The sequence below is a fragment of the Rhinatrema bivittatum genome, chromosome 15 (genome assembly GCF_901001135.1).
Source record: "Rhinatrema bivittatum chromosome 15, aRhiBiv1.1, whole genome shotgun sequence".
In the NCBI taxonomy this organism is placed as follows: domain Eukaryota; kingdom Metazoa; phylum Chordata; class Amphibia; order Gymnophiona; family Rhinatrematidae; genus Rhinatrema; species Rhinatrema bivittatum.
This window is the reverse complement of record NC_042629.1, coordinates 49736340-49755625: the sequence shown is the minus strand read 5'-3', so window position 1 is coordinate 49755625 and position 19286 is coordinate 49736340. Positions and strand designations below refer to the sequence as shown.

The 19286-nt window shown below is 47.3% G+C and overlaps 2 protein-coding genes across 6 annotated transcripts in view; one reads left to right on the top strand and one right to left on the bottom strand.

The window, feature by feature from the left end:
- Positions 1 to 4692, bottom strand: part of CHD1L (chromodomain helicase DNA binding protein 1 like) — a 79566-nt gene extending 74874 nt beyond the window's left edge. For all 3 annotated transcript variants that reach the window (XR_003852798.1, XM_029578148.1, XM_029578149.1), the window contains exons 1-2: positions 4530 to 4692; positions 2587 to 2699 (exon numbers count right to left, since the gene is read on the bottom strand). Coding sequence is in view for 2 of the 3 variants with exons in the window: in XM_029578148.1 (XP_029434008.1) it covers positions 2587 to 2699; positions 4530 to 4632 (216 nt within the window). In the remaining variant the exon portion in view is untranslated. The remainder of the gene's footprint in view (positions 1 to 2586; positions 2700 to 4529) is intronic.
- Positions 4693 to 4852: 160 nt separating this feature from the next.
- The window catches only part of CD2 (CD2 molecule), a 34962-nt gene continuing 20528 nt past the window's right edge, over positions 4853 to 19286 (top strand). For 2 of the 3 annotated variants that reach the window (XM_029579113.1, XM_029579112.1), the window contains exon 1: positions 10434 to 10568. In XM_029579113.1, coding sequence (XP_029434973.1) covers positions 10478 to 10568 — 91 coding nt within the window. In that variant the 5' untranslated portion in view covers positions 10434 to 10477. Of the gene's footprint in view, positions 5009 to 10433; positions 10569 to 19286 lie in introns of those variants that run through there. The other variant, XM_029579114.1, reaches the window with a different exon arrangement.

Below are 19286 nucleotides of genomic sequence, written 5' to 3'. Positions count from 1 at the left end.
GGGATGGGTTGTGTTCAAGTAGGCCGGGGGGGGGGGGGGGGGGGGGGTGTAGATAAGGCAAATTTGAAGTTCCAGGGATTTAAATAAGCAGATTTCAAATCTGTGGGGGGCCTTGATGTTTAATGGTCTCAGTTTGAGGTGTTTTTTGACGGCTAGGAGGAGACCACCACCTCTTTTATGGGGTGGAGAAGATATCATAAATTTGAATGGGGAGCTAATTTAAGAGGACATTGTCAGTGTCCTTAAGCCAGGATTCAGTGATGGCGCAAATTTCAGGCTTGCAGTCTAGGAGGAGATCTTTGAGGATGGGAGTTTTCTTCAATAGGGATTGGGCATTGAGGAGAACGATAGATAGGGTGGTAAGACCAAGGAGCTGTGTCAGAGGGGAGATCAAAATAGGGAGGAGTGATTTGCGCTGTGCTGGGGGGTGTGTGTTTGCGTGTGTGTGTGTGAATGGCGGGTATGATGTGTCTGTGGAAAGGGTGATGAATACGGGGGATGGTATGGATTACCATGTTAGACCACAGAGATAGGGTGGTATGGATTATCATGTTAGACCACAGAGATAGGGTGAGGGGAACAAAGGATGCAGCAAGAAATAGCAGTTAACGGTATTATGAAGCTTGCAGAGATTAACAAATCTACCAGTGAAGTAGACAAACCATAGTTCACAGAACAGCTTGCGGTATTAAAGCTGGCAAAGCTTAACAGACCTATCAGAGGAGTAGACAAACCATGGTGCACTGGACAACGGTGCACTACGTTGTTGAATATAAAGACGGAGCCCAGGCTAAGAGTGGGAAATATGATCTATATCCGATGTGGCCGGGGCCTAGGGTTCCGTGGGCTCGGTGAACCGTCTGGGGTGGACAGCGGAAGATGAGGAAATACAGCAAAGCTGTTCAGGGTACCAGAGGCTCAGTGAGGTTCGGGGTAGGTTGTCGTGGAACGGAACAGGCTATGGGATAATGTAAAGCAGGCTGTCCTGTCCCTCGTCGTGTCGGTGTTGATGCTGGTGGGCGGGATTTCAGCTGCTAGGAGGCAGCAGGAAATCACGGCGGAGTCGGGCTGTGGGCCTCATGGGCACGGGGGGATAGGGGGCCGGACAGGCGTGCTCAGGGCGAGGTCCCCGGGTTCTCAACACTGGATACCGGGAGGATGCCAGAAATGAGATTTCATACCTCAGAGGTTACACACCTCAACCACCCCGGTGGGAGTGCGCCGATCGCGCGAGCCGCTGGGTCCGATGCTGTAGCCTCATTGGCTGAGTCAGGCGGACGGTTTGTTCGGGATGCCGGTTGGGTCGACGAACAGTTAGAGGGCCGTCAATGTCAATTGTGGTGTAGCAGTCCGTGTGCTTGATTGGAGAGCATGTTGGTCTGATGGAATCTTTGAACTAGCTGTCCCGTGTCGTTTCTAGGTGAAGTTTCTCTGTCGCTCTGGGTGCAGTTTGGTGAAGTTGCTTTTTGGTGCAGCACAAAGGGGCGCACTAAGGGGCCTGCCCCTTAGTTGTACTCCTTCGGCGCACGGCGCCTACGGCTCACCACCGTTGTTTTTAAAAGGGCTCCCTCGTCGCGTCTGGGTGACATCGTCTGTTGGAGGCTTCTGACGTCGCCGTGGTGAGCGGGGGCTTCTGCGGTTGGCAGTCGCGGGACCGCAGGCCTGGTGGTGCTTGTGGGCCTCGGTGGAGGTCACGAGCCTCAGTTCAAGGCTCGGGCCTCGGGTTGGCGCGCCTTGGTGGTGGTCGCGGACCTCATGGATGGAGTAGGCGCAGAGGCCTATGGGGGGGGAGGAATCCGGGCGCTGGTAGCGGGAAAGAGGGAATCAGAGCTCACCAGCGTGGTTTTTAAAAGGGCTCCCTCGTCGCGTCTGGGTGATGTCGCCGGTTGGAGGCTTCTGACGTCACCGGTGGTGAGCAGGGGCTTCTGCAAGCGGCAGTCGCAGGCCTGGTGGTGCTCGTGGGCCTCGGCAGGCCTCGGTGGTGGTCACGGGCCTCAGTTCGACGCTCAGGTCTTGAGTTGGCAGGCCTCAGTGGTGGTCGCAGGCCTTGGGTCGGCGCCTCGTGAACGGAGGTAGGCGCAGAGGCTGGTCGGAGGCCTATGGGGAGGGATCCGGGCGCTGGATCCTTTCTGATTCAATTCTTGGTGATAAGGAGAAAACAAGCTATAGGAACTATGACCTAGCTGGGTAGGATCCAGCAGTCTACAACTGGCTCAATGCTGGCAAGTTGGTGGTGGTGGTGGGATGCTGGCCAGCCAGGCCATGGGGACAGGTGTTCAGGTTGCCCTCTTACTAGTTTTGGTGGCTGTTTAGAATATTTCAAAGCTTGGTGACAAGACATGGTGAGAGAGGCTGAGTGCTGGATTAAGTATGAGAACTTGAACCCAGAATGGTAGAGCAGCAAAGAGGAAGAAAACAAAAGCTGCCTTGGATAAGAACAGTTTTCTTTATCACCCGCTACTTGACTGGGTCTGGATTAAGCATTCCCCTTGCCCTGTCTCACGTTGGCAGCCCCAATGACAAAGCAAGGTTGGCACAGTTTGACAATATTTAATAGTCTTTTTCAAACGTAGCACAGGAACATACCTGACAAGTCTTCCCAAGACCCATCTCATCACCCAAAATGCAGCCATGATAATCCTTGAAACACTGAATCAGCCAGTTTACTCCCTCTAGTTGGTAGGGTCGTAGCTGGAGTCCTAAAGCCAAAACAAAGAGGCAATGTAAAATGCATCCAAGCTGAACAAGTCCCCTTATGCACTTCTGTGTCTCATATTAGCAATAGACAACTGTACAACCCATAATACAATAGGGTTGAGTATTCATCTTAAAATGAAGCAGGACATTAAAACAAAAAGATTTCCCATTTCATTTATAAAAGGGAAAAAAATGAAAAACCTCAAAATGTTTTCACCAGCACCAATGACAACAAATCAAAACAAACCCTCCTCTCCCATCTAAGGAGCAATTCCCAGGCACTCTTGCCCTGTGCTTACAAATGGCGCTAGCAGACCGAGGCCGGCGCCATTTCTAAGCGTCTCTCTGGCGGGGCAGTAATCGCTCCCGCCCAGTAAAAGACAAGTATGGTAAGGTCAGGGGGGTGGGGGGAACTGGAGGAGACAACATCATTTTTCCCTCTCTTTTTTTTCTTCTTCGGAGGCCTTTGCTATGTGCAGCGGGCAGGTGGATGTAACTCCATTTACAGAAGAGCCGGTTTGCATGGAGCCTTGCAAAACTGAAAAGTGGAGATGGCAACGGGACCAGACAGGACACATCCTAGGATAAGAGGGGAGCTCGGAAAGCGTCTGGTGGCTCAGGCCCTTCTGTTCAGTCTTTGGAGACAAAACTGCTTCTGGAGACCGAGAGGAGGGCAAATTCCTTATCCATAATGTACTAGGGAACAGGCTGGCAATATGAGCTCAGTGCCACATGGATAAACTGAGTCAGCAGTACGAGAGGCCAGTGGGGTATCTAGAATCCAGGGGATCGCAGGATCCGAGGCAGCACCAGATGGAAAACATGGACCCTTGGACTGACCCAGTATGGCAGACCATATGGCATTTTCTTATGTTCTTAACATTTCAAACAAATCCCATCAATTTCTTTGATTGGGTGACCAGAGAATGAGATCATGAGCAGGCAGTAGATGCAGTTCATTTGTATTTTGTCCCACACAGAAATAAAGTGAACAGATGAGGGGTAGGTCCCCTAAGTGAGTAACGGGAAACAGAAAGCAGCAGTAAATGTATTTATTTACAGTAATTTCTAACCCGCTCAATTCCCGGACATCTGTTGTGGGCGGTTTACAGCATAACATACACAATATAAACACATATAACATTAAACAATCAATGATGTTCACTGAAAGTGGAGTGCCTCAGGGAGCTGTCCTGGGCCTGATTCTGGTCAATATTTTCATGGGGTTAGCAGGAATGGTTTGTCTTTTCAGAGATAATACTAAGATCTGCAACAAAGAGTTCACTAATGGAGCAGATAAGGTGAGGCATAACCTAAGGAAGTGAGAAGTCAAGTGCTTGGCAGCTGAGTGCAAAATCATTGATTCGAGGTGCAGAAATCCAAAGAGCATGATGGGGGTGTCATACCGATGGGTACAAAACAAGAGAGATTGTGGGGTGATCATAGCTGTGGATAAACAGTACTACACTGCAGTGGTCGGAGTCAGAATGCACAGGGAAAGGTATAACCAACATGAAAAAAAGTTGATCCCTGTATGGGGGGAAATAACTGGGTAGACGAGGTGAGTAATTGGTCTTTTCCTGCTACAAAGTTATCTGGAATGGGAGCTCCAGGTCCCTCTCCCTGCAAGCCTACTGACAGTCTCCGAGGGGTGGCGGTAGGAGCTGCTGCCGGTCTTATCCTGCAGCAGTGATCGGGAACGGGGGAGAGGCTGCCGGTCCCTATCTCTACAGGGGTAGCCCAGGAAGATGAGAGGTGGAGGCTGCTGCCTGTTCCTGGAGCAGTAATCAGGGATCGGGCGCCGCCAGTCCCTCCCCCGGGACGGTACCGACCTGTAAGACCGCAGGCACATAACTCCGCCTCCCCGACCCGGGACCCATGCCCTGCCGACGGTGCGCGGGGCCGCCCCCGCAGCCTCCGTATGAAGGCGGACATGAGTCCGGCCGCTCGCGCACGATAACGCGACCCCCGGAGAGCTCCGCCCACTTCCGGGAACGGCAAGGAAGGGGCGGGGGAGGAAGAACGTGTAAAGGGGAGGGGAGGGGAGGGGGGGGACTAGCAAAGTTAAGGAGGAGGAGAGACAAGAGGAGGGAGGGAGAGGGAAGAGACGGGAGGAGAAAAGTGAGAGGGCGTGGGGGAGGCGAAGGAAGAAGGGAGGGGATAGGTAAGGGGAGATAAAAAGGAACTGGGGCAAGGATCCGCAAAAGCTGATTGAAGGTTTGGGGTGCAGCAGGGGGCCTTCCACGAGCTACCAATGATTTGTTTTTAATATACTGGAGGATGGGGAGAACTATACCCCCAACAATTTGGGGTAAGGCTCTCAGAGGTCATGTCTTTAGAAAGGGAGAGTGGGGTACTCTTTATTGAAGACTGGGTTGGGCAGGCATTATATATCGGGGATGGGGGCTGCACATATGCACTTGCATCTGGTTTTTCACTTTGGGGTGGCAGCCCCTGATTGAGCTAGGGGTCAGTCTTGACCCCCGCTCAACTGTCTTTTTGCAGCCATTTTTTTCAGCGGTCGGCCCTTAAGGCGATGGCCATCCCTTGAGGTTGGGGCCGCCAATGCCCCTAGCTACATTGTTTTGTCCTGCAGTGTTTGGCAGCAAGACAAAACAAGTTGCCATCCTACTTTGATGGGGGGAGGGGTCTCCTATTGTGGTGAACCCCCCCCCCCCCCCTCATAATAATGGAAACCCTCCTGTGAAAAACCATCGTGGCTTACTGGCGCTAGGTGTTATGATAAGCCCTCTATGGACAAAAAAATACCGTTCAGTACCTGAATATTACTCGCCTTGAGCTACCAATGAAAAGGCATAAGCCAAATATAAATAAATACCCCTCAACACTCTTTGACTGCTTACCTAATCTTCCACTCACTAACCACACCCACCTACTTTTCCCCACCACTCATCTTATTCCCCTATCCTTTCCCTATTCCTCCATCCACCTACTAATCCATCCCCTAACTCCCTTACCACCCACTCTTCTGAACCCCACATTATATACCTACCCCTCACCACTCACTACTCTGAGTAGTGAGTGTGTGAGACTCAGTCTCCTGCCTCGGGGGTTACAAGGCACAGGATCTCTGCCTCAGGAGTCCTGGGCCTGAACCAGAGAGTGTTCAATTATTTTTTAATTCAATGGCTAGAGGTGTGAGTAAAACTTAAGTTCCATCCCTAACCACTGAAGTTTAGCTTAAAAAAAAAAAAGAAAGTAAATGTAATTTCAAAGTTATCTTTACTTCCTGTTTACGACACAATTTTAATTCTTCTTCTCATTTACTTATTACATTCAGACCGATTCAGTAAAACATGCGGGAGAGCGGGCGCTCCGAGTTGAGTGCCCGCTCTCCCAACACGCGCCCAGGCACCTCTCCTGGGCGCGTGATTCTCTATTTAAATTAGGTGTCGTGCTAATGAGGCACTAGGGACAATAGGGCGTCCCTAGCACCTCCTTATTACTGGAAGCGGCGGCTGTCAGCGGGTCCGACAACTGACGCTTAATTTTACTGGTGTCGGTTCTCAAACCCACTGAAAGCCATGGGTTCGGAAAACAGACGCTGGCAAAACTGAGCATCAGTTTTCGAACCCACCAAGCAGGTGGCAGATTTTTTTTTTTTTTATTTTTTTAGATTTGGTGCCTCGGACTTAATATCGCTATGATATTAAGTCGGAGGGTGAACAGAAAAGCAGGTGATGCATGTGATGAGTGCTATTAGTTTCGGGGTGGTTGGCCACGCGTTTTCCACGTGCTGTTACCCCTTCCAGTATAAAAGGGGTAATAATAGCGCGTCTAAAACTCGCAGCCAAACGAGGGCTAAACGGTGCACTCTGTTCTGTATCTGCCTGATTGGTAGTAAAGTAAACATTTACTATGTTAGTACAAACAATCAGCACAAAATTTTAAAGGTGATTTTTATCCCGGTTTTATCATTTCAGACTATTAGAGTATGGATGGTTTTGCCTTCTTTTCTTCTATGTGTCTTTCATATCGGTTATTTTGATAAGACCCAAGTTTCAATCATTATTTGGGGTAATTCACATTGCATTTGGAAATCAGAAAAATTGTCCTCCAAAGCTCCCACCTCAATAAATTGGTTAGTTTCTAGGATGCCACCAGCTTTTTTGTCACTTTTACTTCATGGAAAGATGTGAAACAGTGGGTAACCTGGCCTGCCCTGGGACCAGCTGACAGGTTTCTTGAAATTTGATTACCGTATGTCGTAATTCTAAAAAGCAGTAGGACTGACATTTGTCACTTAAAGCAAAATTACTAAGTGTGCACACCACTCGCCACTGATTTCCCATGAGATGTCAGCTTCTAAAGTTCCTGGAAGCTCCTCTGACCTGCCCCTTTCCTCTCTTCATGAATTTAGGTCAACCAGTCCCTAATTACGCATGTGTTCGTGATGCATGGAACAACCGAAGAGCAGGTTCAAACAGAGATGTGGTGATTTGACTTTTTTTTTTTAATGTGGAAGGATAGATGATGTGCTTTATTAAAAAGTGGCCAAATTGAATTCAAAATAAATGAAGATGTTGAAGGGTAAATGTACAGTAAGGTGGGAAAGCGCTTTTGAAACCCAAGCGTCCCTCGTATGTTGCATGTGATAATCGGGTTGCTATGGTGGTGCACACATTTAGGAAATGCAAAACAGGGACAGTAAGTTCAGCCTGATAGCAGCAGCCCTTCTGTACACTTCACCTTTGGAAAATGTAGAGTACGTGTGTACGTCACACATGTCCCCTGGAACGCCTGTTTCTTATGCGGCCAAGTTTGTTTTACATTATAGGCGCATGCACAGGGTTTTAGGCATCTGAAAATCCATGTACCCATTTAGGTTGACCTATTGATTTATTTAGATTATATATTAGGCCTTCCCAGCTTTCAGAAGGTCATTCATAATGGTGTGCAACAAGTATAAAAACGGTTACATTTTTATCCAAGTAACATGGCACTATGTTTTCTGAAAATGTATCCATTACAACACAGGCAGAAGAGAAAGAAGACCTAGAAATAAAAAACAGACTCCAGCTTGCACTGCTGCTGCAACAGACAGAAACTGTTTGCTCTTCAGACTGCAGGACTGGAAACCACTGAAAGTCTCTGTAGTTGAACGGAAAAACCAAAACAAGTGCAGGCAGAATAGCTCTCAGCCACAGAATAGGATATGCATCACCTTCTACCTTCATACAAAAATATGCCTGTGCCAGCTCTAGCCAGCTGCCCCAGCAAGCAGCAGATTTAATCAGAATAGCTCTCGTCTCGTGATGCCGAACTAGACAACAAAACTGGCACAGTTTGAGCACACGCAGAGATCCAGCAACAGCACTGTGTGTCGCCATGCTGGGCAGCAAAGGTTGGATCGTGGAGCTTGATACCTCCCTGGGCTGGCCAGACCTGGAACTGCTATGGTGGCAGTGGGTAATGAGGCACAGTTGGCAAACAGAAGCCAAGCCCCTTAAATCTTGTCTGCTTTTCTTAGCTCTGATCCTGGGCGGAGGAGGGCAGAGAGAGAGACAAGCAGGTCTGCTTTTCAGGATATCCACACTGAATAGTCATCAGCTCTGTCACTTTTGGTCTAACAGCTGTGTTCATTTGAATATTTTGGATTTATTCCATGTGTTAGTCCTCAGTAAGAAAGCAATCATAGGGCACCAAGTACTGCATGTTGCAGTGTCCTATAAAAGCATGAATGCCCGACTGACCTCTGAGGGATACTGAAGGGAGCACACTCGGAAGTCTCATGGTCCCCAGATGAGGGAGTCTCAGGCAAACCAATTTAGTAGTATATCAGGAATGAGACCTCTGGATTGCCTTTTGTGCTTCTTTTTGCCAACAGCCTTCTGGCAAATCTTCCACCCTAGTGATTTCCAAACGAAGGGAATTCAATTCCTTTTTTTAAGAAAAAAATATTTAAATATCTTAATATCTTCCAAGCCTGCTGAGAATGGAGCATATGGAGGCACTTAACATGTGGAGAGAGTTCCTAAAAATGAGGGCATCACCCTGAGATGAGGGTGAACTAGAAGGTGCTGATGGCAGCTGTGGCTTTGATGTATATAGGCAGATGACAACGCCACTGGTTAGCCAACAAGACTGTCTAAATACAGTGTGGCTCTGAGTCAGGTGCTGGGAATGGTTCTTTTTCTGGACTATTAGCTGAGTTTGAGAATCTGTATAAAATTGGATTGATGGGGCAGGATTGTTTTAACACCCTGCCATGTGATACTGTTGGGGGTCAAGATTAGATTACAGAGAAGAGCAACCAAAATGATAAAGGGGATGGAACAGCCCCCCTATGAGGAAAGGCTGAAGAGGTTAGGGCTGTTCAGCTTGGAGAAGAGACGGCTGAGGGGGGATATGATAGAGGTCTTTAAGATCATGAGAGGTCTTGAACAAGTAGATGTGAATCGGTTATTTACACTTTTGGATAATAGAAGGACTAGGGGGCATTCCATGAAGTTAGCAAGTAGCACATTTAAGACAAATCGGAGAAAATTCTTTTTCACTCAATGCATAATTAAGCTCTGGAATTTGTAGCCAGAGGATATGGTTAATGTAGTTAGTGTAGCTGGGTTCAAAAAAGGTTTGGATAAGTTCTTGGAGGAGAAGTCCATTAATGGCTATTAATCAATTTTACTTAGGGAATAGCCACTGCTATTAATTGTATCAGTAGCATGGGATCTTCTTAGTGTTTGGGTAATTGCCAGGTTCTTGTGGCCTGGTTTAGCCTCTGTTGGAAACAGGATGATGGACCCTTGGTCTGACCCAGCATGGCAATTTCTTATGTTCTTATGGCCAAAGCAAGATAATTAACACTCTTGTGAAATAAATCCCCAAAGTTCTTCTCTTTCACCACATGAGGGATCTGCTTGCACAGCAGACGCAACTCGTGCAAGAGAAGCATCTAAGGTCTTCTCACCGACTCTGCTCCACTTTGATGTTTGTTTTGTTATGCTAGAAAATTTTAACTCCAAGAACTCCCTCTAGCACATTATTAAACACAAGGGGGCCAATGCAATAATTGTGCACAGACGATGGGTGCTCATGTTGAACGCCCATTTTCCTAACGCTCTCCCAGTCACTTCTCCTGGCCACGTGATTCACTATTTAAATGAGGGCGTCGCACTAAAAAGGAGGCGCTAGGGAAAAATGTGCAATGTGCATCCCTAGTGCCTCCTCGGCCTGGACTGTGTATTGGGCATCCAGAATTTTTTTTTTTTCAAAAACTTTTTTTTTTTTTTTTAACCTAAATACTGCTTTATTTGGTGCCTCCTACTTGGTATCACGTTGATTCTATTAGGAGGAATCACAGAGAAAATTTAATCATAACATTTCCAATGTCTCTTCCATCGGTTGCGTTCACTCCTCCCACCCAGACTTGGGATACTTTCGAGATTATTGCCCGTACAGAAATCCTACAAATAATTTAAAAATTGAAACCCTCATCTCATCCTCTATCACCCTGTTCCTTTGCTCTTCTTAAAGCCATTAAAGATGATATAGCCTCACCCATTACTAATATTGTTAACTCTTCCCTCTCTGCTGGTGCCCTTCCACATTCTCTAAAAATTGCCGCTGTTACCCCCAATCCTTAAAAAACCCACAAATTGTGAGTCATGCAGACTTGAGTTTTTGCCTTTGCTCTCCCTTGCCCCCCCCTCCCTTTCACCCTCACAACCTCCGGTCTAGATACAGAAGGAAGCCTCAACCTGATGTGAGTTGGTTCAAAAGCCTTCACACCTTTTGTTCTTGTCAAGCTTTTGTCTGGATGCGAAAGAGCTTGAAAAAGAGCCTGGCAATGAAGTGCCACATCCGTCTCTTAACGAAGTTCCTTGCAGTTTCTCTCTGGCTTCTCACAGGTATGTGGATATGCGGGATCTTAGATCCTCTGCTGCTCCTCCTCCTCCTCTCAATGCCTTCTTTGTAAAATAGAGAAATCTCATTTAAAAAAAAAAAAGATTTTTTTTCTTGAATGTGCAGAGCTCCAGTAGCCATAAATGCTCTGGGGGTGCATTGGATGCTTGAGCGCCTCCAATATTAAGCAGACACCTTCACAGGGCCCAGGGAAGAGTAATTTGTGTTGAGTTTAGCGTCCCCAGTCATTTAAAAAAAGTTGGCTCCCATGCCAGTAGTTGCCTTGGTTCTGGAGAAAATTGAATTCCTGATGACACTTTTCTTGCAAGAATTATCCAGCGACGTTGCTGTAGCTAAGCAATCCCTTTTTCACATGTGATTAGTGAATGAAAAACGTGTACATATATGGGACACACGGTGACAGACACACAAAGGGATCGGATTCACAGATCTCTGAAACTTGTGAGCAATAGCACCAGTCTCCAAAGCTTCAACCTTGGCTACTGTCCATTTGCGCATCTTCCATCTACATTTATTTATTTCCAATATTTCTCTCCTGTGTGCTCCAAGATTAGTTCATCTTACCTTTGGCACCTCATGCTTGGTTCAAAAAGGTCTGAGCACAGTGTTTTCTGAAGACTGTTATTAGGGAATTTAAATATCAGTGAGGAATGTGACTGTTTGGGACGGTGAAGGGGAAGAGGGAAGCACATTTAAAACAAGTGGAAAAAACCACCCTTTGTAAAACACGGTGAGCTCACCCCAGTGGGTTGCTACAAAAATATCTAATTCCTGTTATAGGTAGGACTATGTTAGAGGACTAAGCTTTATAGAGAAAACGTTATGTTAGTTGGAGAAGATTTTCCCCAGGGTACTTACCAGTCTAGATCTAGAAGGAATGTAGGTTTGAAAATCCTCACATGTGGGCCCTATTTACTGAGCATTTCCCAAAGACACAGAATGGGAGAAATCCTTTAGGAAATGAACCCCATTCTTTGCCTTATTTAACCCAAGAGAAAAGTCAGTCTTGTCTTCCTTTGAGTTTTCATCTGCTAAAATATTGCGCTGGACAATCACCTTGCAAAACCTTAGTAACAATAGTGCTTTCTTTTTAAACGTTAGTCCCCTTAAATGCGATTTAGCTGAAGAAAATATTAAGAAGCTGTTTGTCACCATAAAATGAAGGGAAATGGGTTTCTGAAAGTAAAGCCCGTTAGTGGTTTGGTCTGCATGGAAGTCATGCAAGCCAGACTCTCTTCCAGTCACCGTTCTCATTCACCCCCTCCTGCACAGTAACATAGTAAAATGACGGCAGATAAAGACCAAACTGGCGCATCCAGTCTGGCCAGCAAAGCGTTGAGGGTTGTAACTGCTGCTCCTTCTCAGAAGCACAATTCAGCCCTTTCACCGATGTTTGGAGCCGAACTGGCGCTCCGTGCCTGTTATTGCATTAACATCCTCTTGATAATAGGGTTTTATCCAGGGCCTTTTAAAAAATTCTCTTACTGATTTTTGTTTTCACTATCTCCTCCGGGAGGGCGTTCCAGGCATCTCCCTGAAAAAAATGTTTTCTGATGTTTTTCCTGAGTCCTACTCCCTTGGAAGTTCATATCATGACCCCTAGTTTTACAGATTTCTTTCTTTTGGAAAAGGTTTGCTTCTGGTGTATTTTTAGTACCTTTAAATGTCTCTGTTGTATCTCCCTGGTGTCCCCTCTCCCCTAGGATATAAATATTTAAGTTTCTAAATCTCATCTCATGGCCTTTGGCACAGAGCCTGCACCATTTCAGTTCTTTTTCCCCAGAACACCTCCAAGCCTCTCTCTGTCCTTTCTGAGATACGGCCTCCAAAACTGATCTCAGGGCGCTAGGTGAAGCCTCACCAATGACCTGTACAGAGGGAAGAGTGAGTGTGGAAGATGGTGGTCACGCTCTCCCTGTCGTTTTATTTTATTTCCTGGTCCCTTGGAACCGTTTCAAGTCACTAAGAGTTAATTGGGGTAATCCTGGTAGAATATCCATCTGTGTCTCTAATCTCTAGAATGGTTTTGGAAATGCTTCTGGAGAGAGAGGTTGAGCACCTGTGGAGTTGTGGATTATTTCTTCCTGTCTTACATTTACCCACCCACGGATGCATACAGAAGCCTGCTAGGAGGTTTTCCCTCTAGAGCAGGGCTTCCCTAACCCTGCCTCGGGGACCCCACAGACATTCAGACTTTCAGTACATCCACTATGAATATACAGGAGATAAATTTGCATGCACTGGAGACCCAGTATATGAAGATTTATCTCGTGCATGTTCACGATGGAGATCCTGACTGGCTATGGGTTTGGGTAGCCCTGTTTCAGAGCAGACGCTCCAGATAGAATACAGCTATTGGGGGGGAGGGGGGGTAGAAAAGTTCCAGGAAATTATGAGAGCTATGAATTCTGGACCTCCATGCTGTCTAACATCCATCCTCATACTGTGCACCTCTTCCTCCTCTTTGCATCCAATCATGCAAGCAGTCAGCACAACATAAACTGCCACTGAATTGCAGGCCGATATAATACTGTGTGAGTGCACTGTTTAACCCATGGTTGGACGTGCGTCCACAACCTCTTATACCATAAGGGGTTTAGTGCGTCCAAAACGGTCATCCAACCCGGAGCAGGCGTTAATTTCTAAGCAGTCCAAAAAAGTGTACAGAAAAGCAGAAAATACTGCTGTTCTGTTCATCCTCTGACTTAATATCGTGGCAATATTAAGTCAGAAGAACCAAAAGGTTAAAATTATAAAGTGTGTCAGCGGTCAGGTTAGGAAAAGGGACAATTAACGAGCGTCCATTTTCCTAACCCGTGGCTGTGCACAGGTTAGGAAAACAGACGCTCATAAAACTGAACATCCGTTTTCCTAACCCGCTGACAGCCTCCTGTCCTGGGCGTCTGCTGCCAAGGAGGCGCTAGGGGCATGCTATTGTCCCTAGCTCCTCCTTTTAGCGCAACCCCTCATTTAAATAAAGTATCATGCGCCCAGGAGAGGTGGCCAGGCATACGTTAGGAGAGCGGGCGCTCAGCACTGAGTGCCCATTTTCCGTGTGTCTTTATTGTATGGGCCTGTTGGTGTGGCATGTCGAAACAAACTCACAGCGCCAACCTCGACCCAGAAAAGAGTGTTCTCTTTGCCAGCCGCCCCACGCTCTGTTCTCTGAAGCGACGTGCAGATTAAGAAATTCTGTCATTTATCTGCACAGGAATAGAGGTTTACAAACAAAACAAAAAATATATAAAACAAGGCGATGCCTTTTTATTTTTTGGACCAACTTAATTCATTTCATAACTTGTTTTTAGGATTTAACACTTCCTTCCTCAGGTCCAAACAGAATGAACCAGTCAGAGTAAGAGGTGAAGTGTCAGAAACTACAACTCGCAATGTTCCAATGAAAGGGAAACGGTGGGAGTAGGGGGGTTGATGTGCTATGTTGATAAGAAGGTGACAGAGAGGCAGTTGGATTCTTTCTGGTAGTGAGTTAAAAAAAAAAAAAAAAAAAGCAAACCTCGAGTCTCTGCTCAGTCCTTTGGTGTCTGGTCCAAAGTGTTTTGACTTAAAATGCTTTATATGTTGCTGGCTTGTTCTGAATTTACCTTTTGGTATCCTGATCATAAGGCCATGGAAGCAGTGCTCTGGCTCCCAACATCATTCCCCCAGCCAGGTGTTACCTTGCTCTTCTCTGGGATATGTAATTCTGGGTCTCTTGTCAGTTTAAATGTCTATAATTTCTCCAGTGTGCCATCCTGCTTCACGTTTTCTGCACTGAATAAGAAGCCCTACATTAGAGGAGTTGAATGTCTTTCCCATGTGTAACTCTGGGGGCCCCGAGACTGCTGCTGGAATAGTTTGCAGCATGGTATCCTGCAGGTATATGCACCGTTATCTTCTCTCTTGCATCTCACTAGTTTGTGCTTCAGATTAGGGGGCCGGACAGAAGGTCAGTACTGGCAGGGCAGGGAATATTTCTTTCGGTGACTCATCCTCCTTTAATGACCTTTCTGTCAGTTTTTCCAGGACTGGGTTGTAAGTTGCTCCTTGTAGAATCACAGAACGCAGAGCTGGAAAAACTGAGAAAAATCATAAAAGACCAAAACTCACTACTGCTGGAGGAGGAGTCACTGACAGAAGTATTCCCTACTTCACTAATGCTGACAGAAGTATAGGGAATGGCCCCCTCTGTATGACCCCACCGTTCAGGTGAAGAGGCAGAGCACCAGCCTGCACAGTCCCTAGAGCAGCCTCTGGCCGCCTGCTTTTAAGATCAGGGACTGACCCAGAATTTGAAAACCATATAACAGGACACCACGAGATGCACCTTGCTGCGACACATGAAATGGGCGTATTTCATTTAATTTATTCTGCATTTTGTGATTGCTCAGCCATTTCATACTCAGATGCTGGTAAGTATTTTCCTGTCCCCAGAGGGCTCACAGTCTATGTTAGTACCTGGCTTGGCCAAGGGTCTCACAAAGCGCTAGTGGGATTTAAACCCTGGCTTTACTGGTTCTCAACCCCACTGCTCTAAGCATTAGGCCATTCATTCACTAGTCCGCATTGAAATTCACAACTTCATGGCGTTCTCCTCCCCCCATGACAACCCACCTCCTAAATATTTCATTGAGGCCATCCCTGCCTGCAATGAACAAATTGTCACTGTAAAATGTCTTTGAAGTGCTGAGAGCTCGGAAACTGGATCGGAAAGGAAGGGCTATTTACAATTTTCAGCTAGCACTGAGGACGCTGCAATAGGCTTGCATCAGACTCCCTGGATTACAGAAAATCCCTGGGCAAACCAGGCCAACTCTAAGGTACATGATTTGCACAGGGAGGGCACCCACTTCTGAATACTGACATAGCACCGGAGTAACGCTGCCGCATGTCGTGCCTGCACACAGGGATGGTAACTTTTAAATGGGCGCACACGTGTGCGCGTTCGTCAGCCAGCACCCAGGGACACGGCCATTTTATAACATGCGTGTATATGTGCGCTCATGTTAGAAAATAGACTGACCGCTTGCACATGTGCACACAATTTTAAGTGGACGCACGCCTATGTGCGCAAATGACGCTTCTGTCGGGTAAGTGGGGGGGATTTACCAGATACGCATGTCGATGCCGTTACCAGTGTTCCCATTTCATTCCAAGTTTGCCCAAGTAAGAAATAGGTTTTCCAAATCCCCTACATTAATAGCCTCCCTTCTCCTGTTAGCCTTGACCCTTAAAATTCCGCCAATCTGTCTATTTATCTTTATTTCACAACTTGCATGTCATCCATAGAAGTAAAGTTACACAGCAGGGGACCCAGAATACACCTGTATTGCACACTTCTATTTTAGTTATACGCAGGGGACCCAGCGTACACCTGTAACGCACACTTCTATTTTAGTTACACGCAGGGGACCCCGGCGTACACTTGTAACGCACACTTCTATTTTAGTTATACGCAGGGGACCCAGGGTACACCTGTAACACACACTTCTATTTTAGTTATACGCAGGGGACCCAGCGTACACTTGTAACGCACACTTCTATTTTAGTTACACGCAGGGGACCCCGGCGTACACTTGTAACGCACACTTCTATTTTAGTTACACGCAGGGGACCCCGGCGTACACCTGTAACGCACACTTCTATTTTAGTTATACGCAGGGGACCCAGCGTACACCTGTAACGCACACTTCTATTTTAGTTACACGCAGGGGACCCCGGCGTACACTTGTAACGCACACTTCTATTTTAGTTACACGGCAGGGGACCCGGCGTACACCTGTAACGCACACTTCTATTTTAGTTACACGCAGGGGACCCCGGCGTACACCTGTAACGCACACTTCTATTTTAGTTACACGCAGGGGACCCCGGCGTACACCTGTAACGCACACTTCTATTTTAGTTATACGCAGGGGACCCCGGCGTACACCTGTAACGCACACTTCTATTTTAGTTACACGCAGGGGACCCCGGCGTACACTTGTAACGCACACTTCTATTTTAGTTATACGCAGGGGACCCAGCGTACACCTGTATTGCACACTTCTATTTTAGTTACACGCAGGGGACCCCGGCGTACACTTGTAATGCACACTTCTATTTTAGTTACACGGCAGGGGACCCGGCGTACACCTGTAACGCACACTTCTATTTTAGTTACACGCAGGGGACCCAGCGTACACCTGTAACGCACACTTCTATTTTAGTTACACGCAGGGGACCCAGCGTACACCTGTAACGCACACTTCTATTTTAGTTACACGCAGGGGACCCAGCGTACACCTGTAACGCACACTTCTATTTTAGTTACACGCAGGGGACCCAGCGTACACCTGTAACGCACACTTCTATTTTAGTTATACGCAGGGGACCCCGGTGTACACCTGTAATGCACACTTCTATTTTAGTTATACGCAGGGGACCCGGCGTACACCTGTAACGCACACTTCTATTTTAGTTACACGCAGGGGACCCCGGCGTACACCTGTAACGCACACTTCTATTTTAGTTACACAGCAGGGGACCCAGAATACACCTGTATTGCACACTTCTATTTTAGTTATACGCAGGGGACCCCGGCGTACACCTGTAACGCACACTTCTATTTTAGTTACACGCAGGGGACCCCGGCGTACACTTGTAACGCACACTTCTATTTTAGTTATACGCAGGGGACCCCGGTGTACACCTGTAATGCACACTTCTATTTTAGTTACGTGCAGGGTACCCCGACGTACACCTGTAACGCACACTTCTATTTTAGTTACACGGCAGGGGACCCGGCGTACACCTGTAACGCACACTTCTATTTTAGTTACACGCAGGGGACCCGGCGTACACCTGTAACGCACACTTCTATTTTAGTTATACGCAGGGGACCCGGCGTACACCTGTAAAGCACACTTCTATTTTAGTTACACGCAGGGGACCCAGCGTACACCTGTAACGCACACTTCTATTTTAGTTACACGCAGGGGACCCAGCGTACACTTGTAACGCACACTTCTATTTTAGTTACACGCAGGGGACCCCGGCGTACACTTGTAACGCACACTTCTATTTTAGTTACACGCAGGGGACCCCGACGTACACCTGTAACGCACACTTCTATTTTAGTTACACGCAGGGGACCCCGACGTACACCTGTAACGCACACTTCTATTTTAGTTACGTGCAGGGTACCCCGACGTACACCTGTAACGCACACTTCTATTTTAGTTACGTGCAGGGTACCCCGCCGTACACCTGTAACGCACACTTCTATTTTAGTTACACGCAGGGGACCCCGGCGTACACCTGTAACGCACACTTCTATTTTAGTTATACGCAGGGGACCCCGGCGTACACCTGTAACGCACACTTCTATTTTAGTTATACGCAGGGGACACCGGCGTACACTTGTAACGCACACTTCTATTTTAGTTATACGCAGGGGACCCAGCGTACACCTGTATTGCACACTTCTATTTTAGTTACACGCAGGGGACCCCGGCGTACACTTGTAACGCACACTTCTATTTTAGTTACACGGCAGGGGACCCGGCGTACACCTGTAACGCACACTTCTATTTTAGTTATACGCAGGGGACCCAGCGTACACCTGTAACGCACACTTCTATTTTAGTTATACGCAGGGGACCCAGCGTACACCTGTAACTCACACTTCTATTTTAGTTATACGCAGGGGACCCAGCGTACACCTGTAACGCACACTTCTATTTTAGTTACACGCAGGGGACCCAGCGTACACCTGTAACGCACACTTCTATTTTAGTTATACGCAGGGGACCCCGGTGTACACCTGTAATGCACACTTCTATTTTAGTTATACGCAGGGGACCCGGCGTACACCTGTAATGCACACTTCTATTTTAGTTACACGCAGGGGACCCCGGCGTACACCTGTAACGCACACTTCTATTTTAGTTACACAGCAGGGGACCCAGAATACACCTGTATTGCACACTTCTATTTTAGTTATACGCAGGGGACCCCGGCGTACACCTGTAACGCACACTTCTATTTTAGTTACACGCAGGGGACCCCGGCGTACACTTGTAACGCACACTTCTATTTTAGTTATACGCAGGGGACCCCGGTGTACACCTGTAATGCACACTTCTATTTTAGTTACACGCAGGGGACCCAGCGTACACCTGTAACACACACTTCTATTTTAGTTACACGCAGGGGACCCCGGCGTACACCTGTAACGCACACTTCTATTTTAGTTACACGGCAGGGGACCCGGCGTACACCTGTAACGCACACTTCTATTTTAGTTACACGCAGGGGACCCGGCGTACACCTGTAACGCACACTTCTATTTTAGTTATACGCAGGGGACCCAGCATACACCTGTAAAGCACACTTCTATTTTAGTTATACGCAGGGGACCCAGCGTACACCTGTAACGCACACTTCTATTTTAGTTATACGCAGGGGACCCAGCGTACACTTGTAACGCACACTTCTATTTTAGTTATACGCAGGGGACCCAGCGTACACTTGTAACGCACACTTCTATTTTAGTTATACTCAGGGGACCCCGGCGTACACTTGTAACGCACACTTCTATTTTAGTTACACGCAGGGGACCCCGACGTACACCTGTAACGCACACTTCTATTCTAGTTACGTGCAGGGTACCCCGACGTACACCTGTAACGCACACTTCTATTTTAGTTACGTGCAGGGTACCC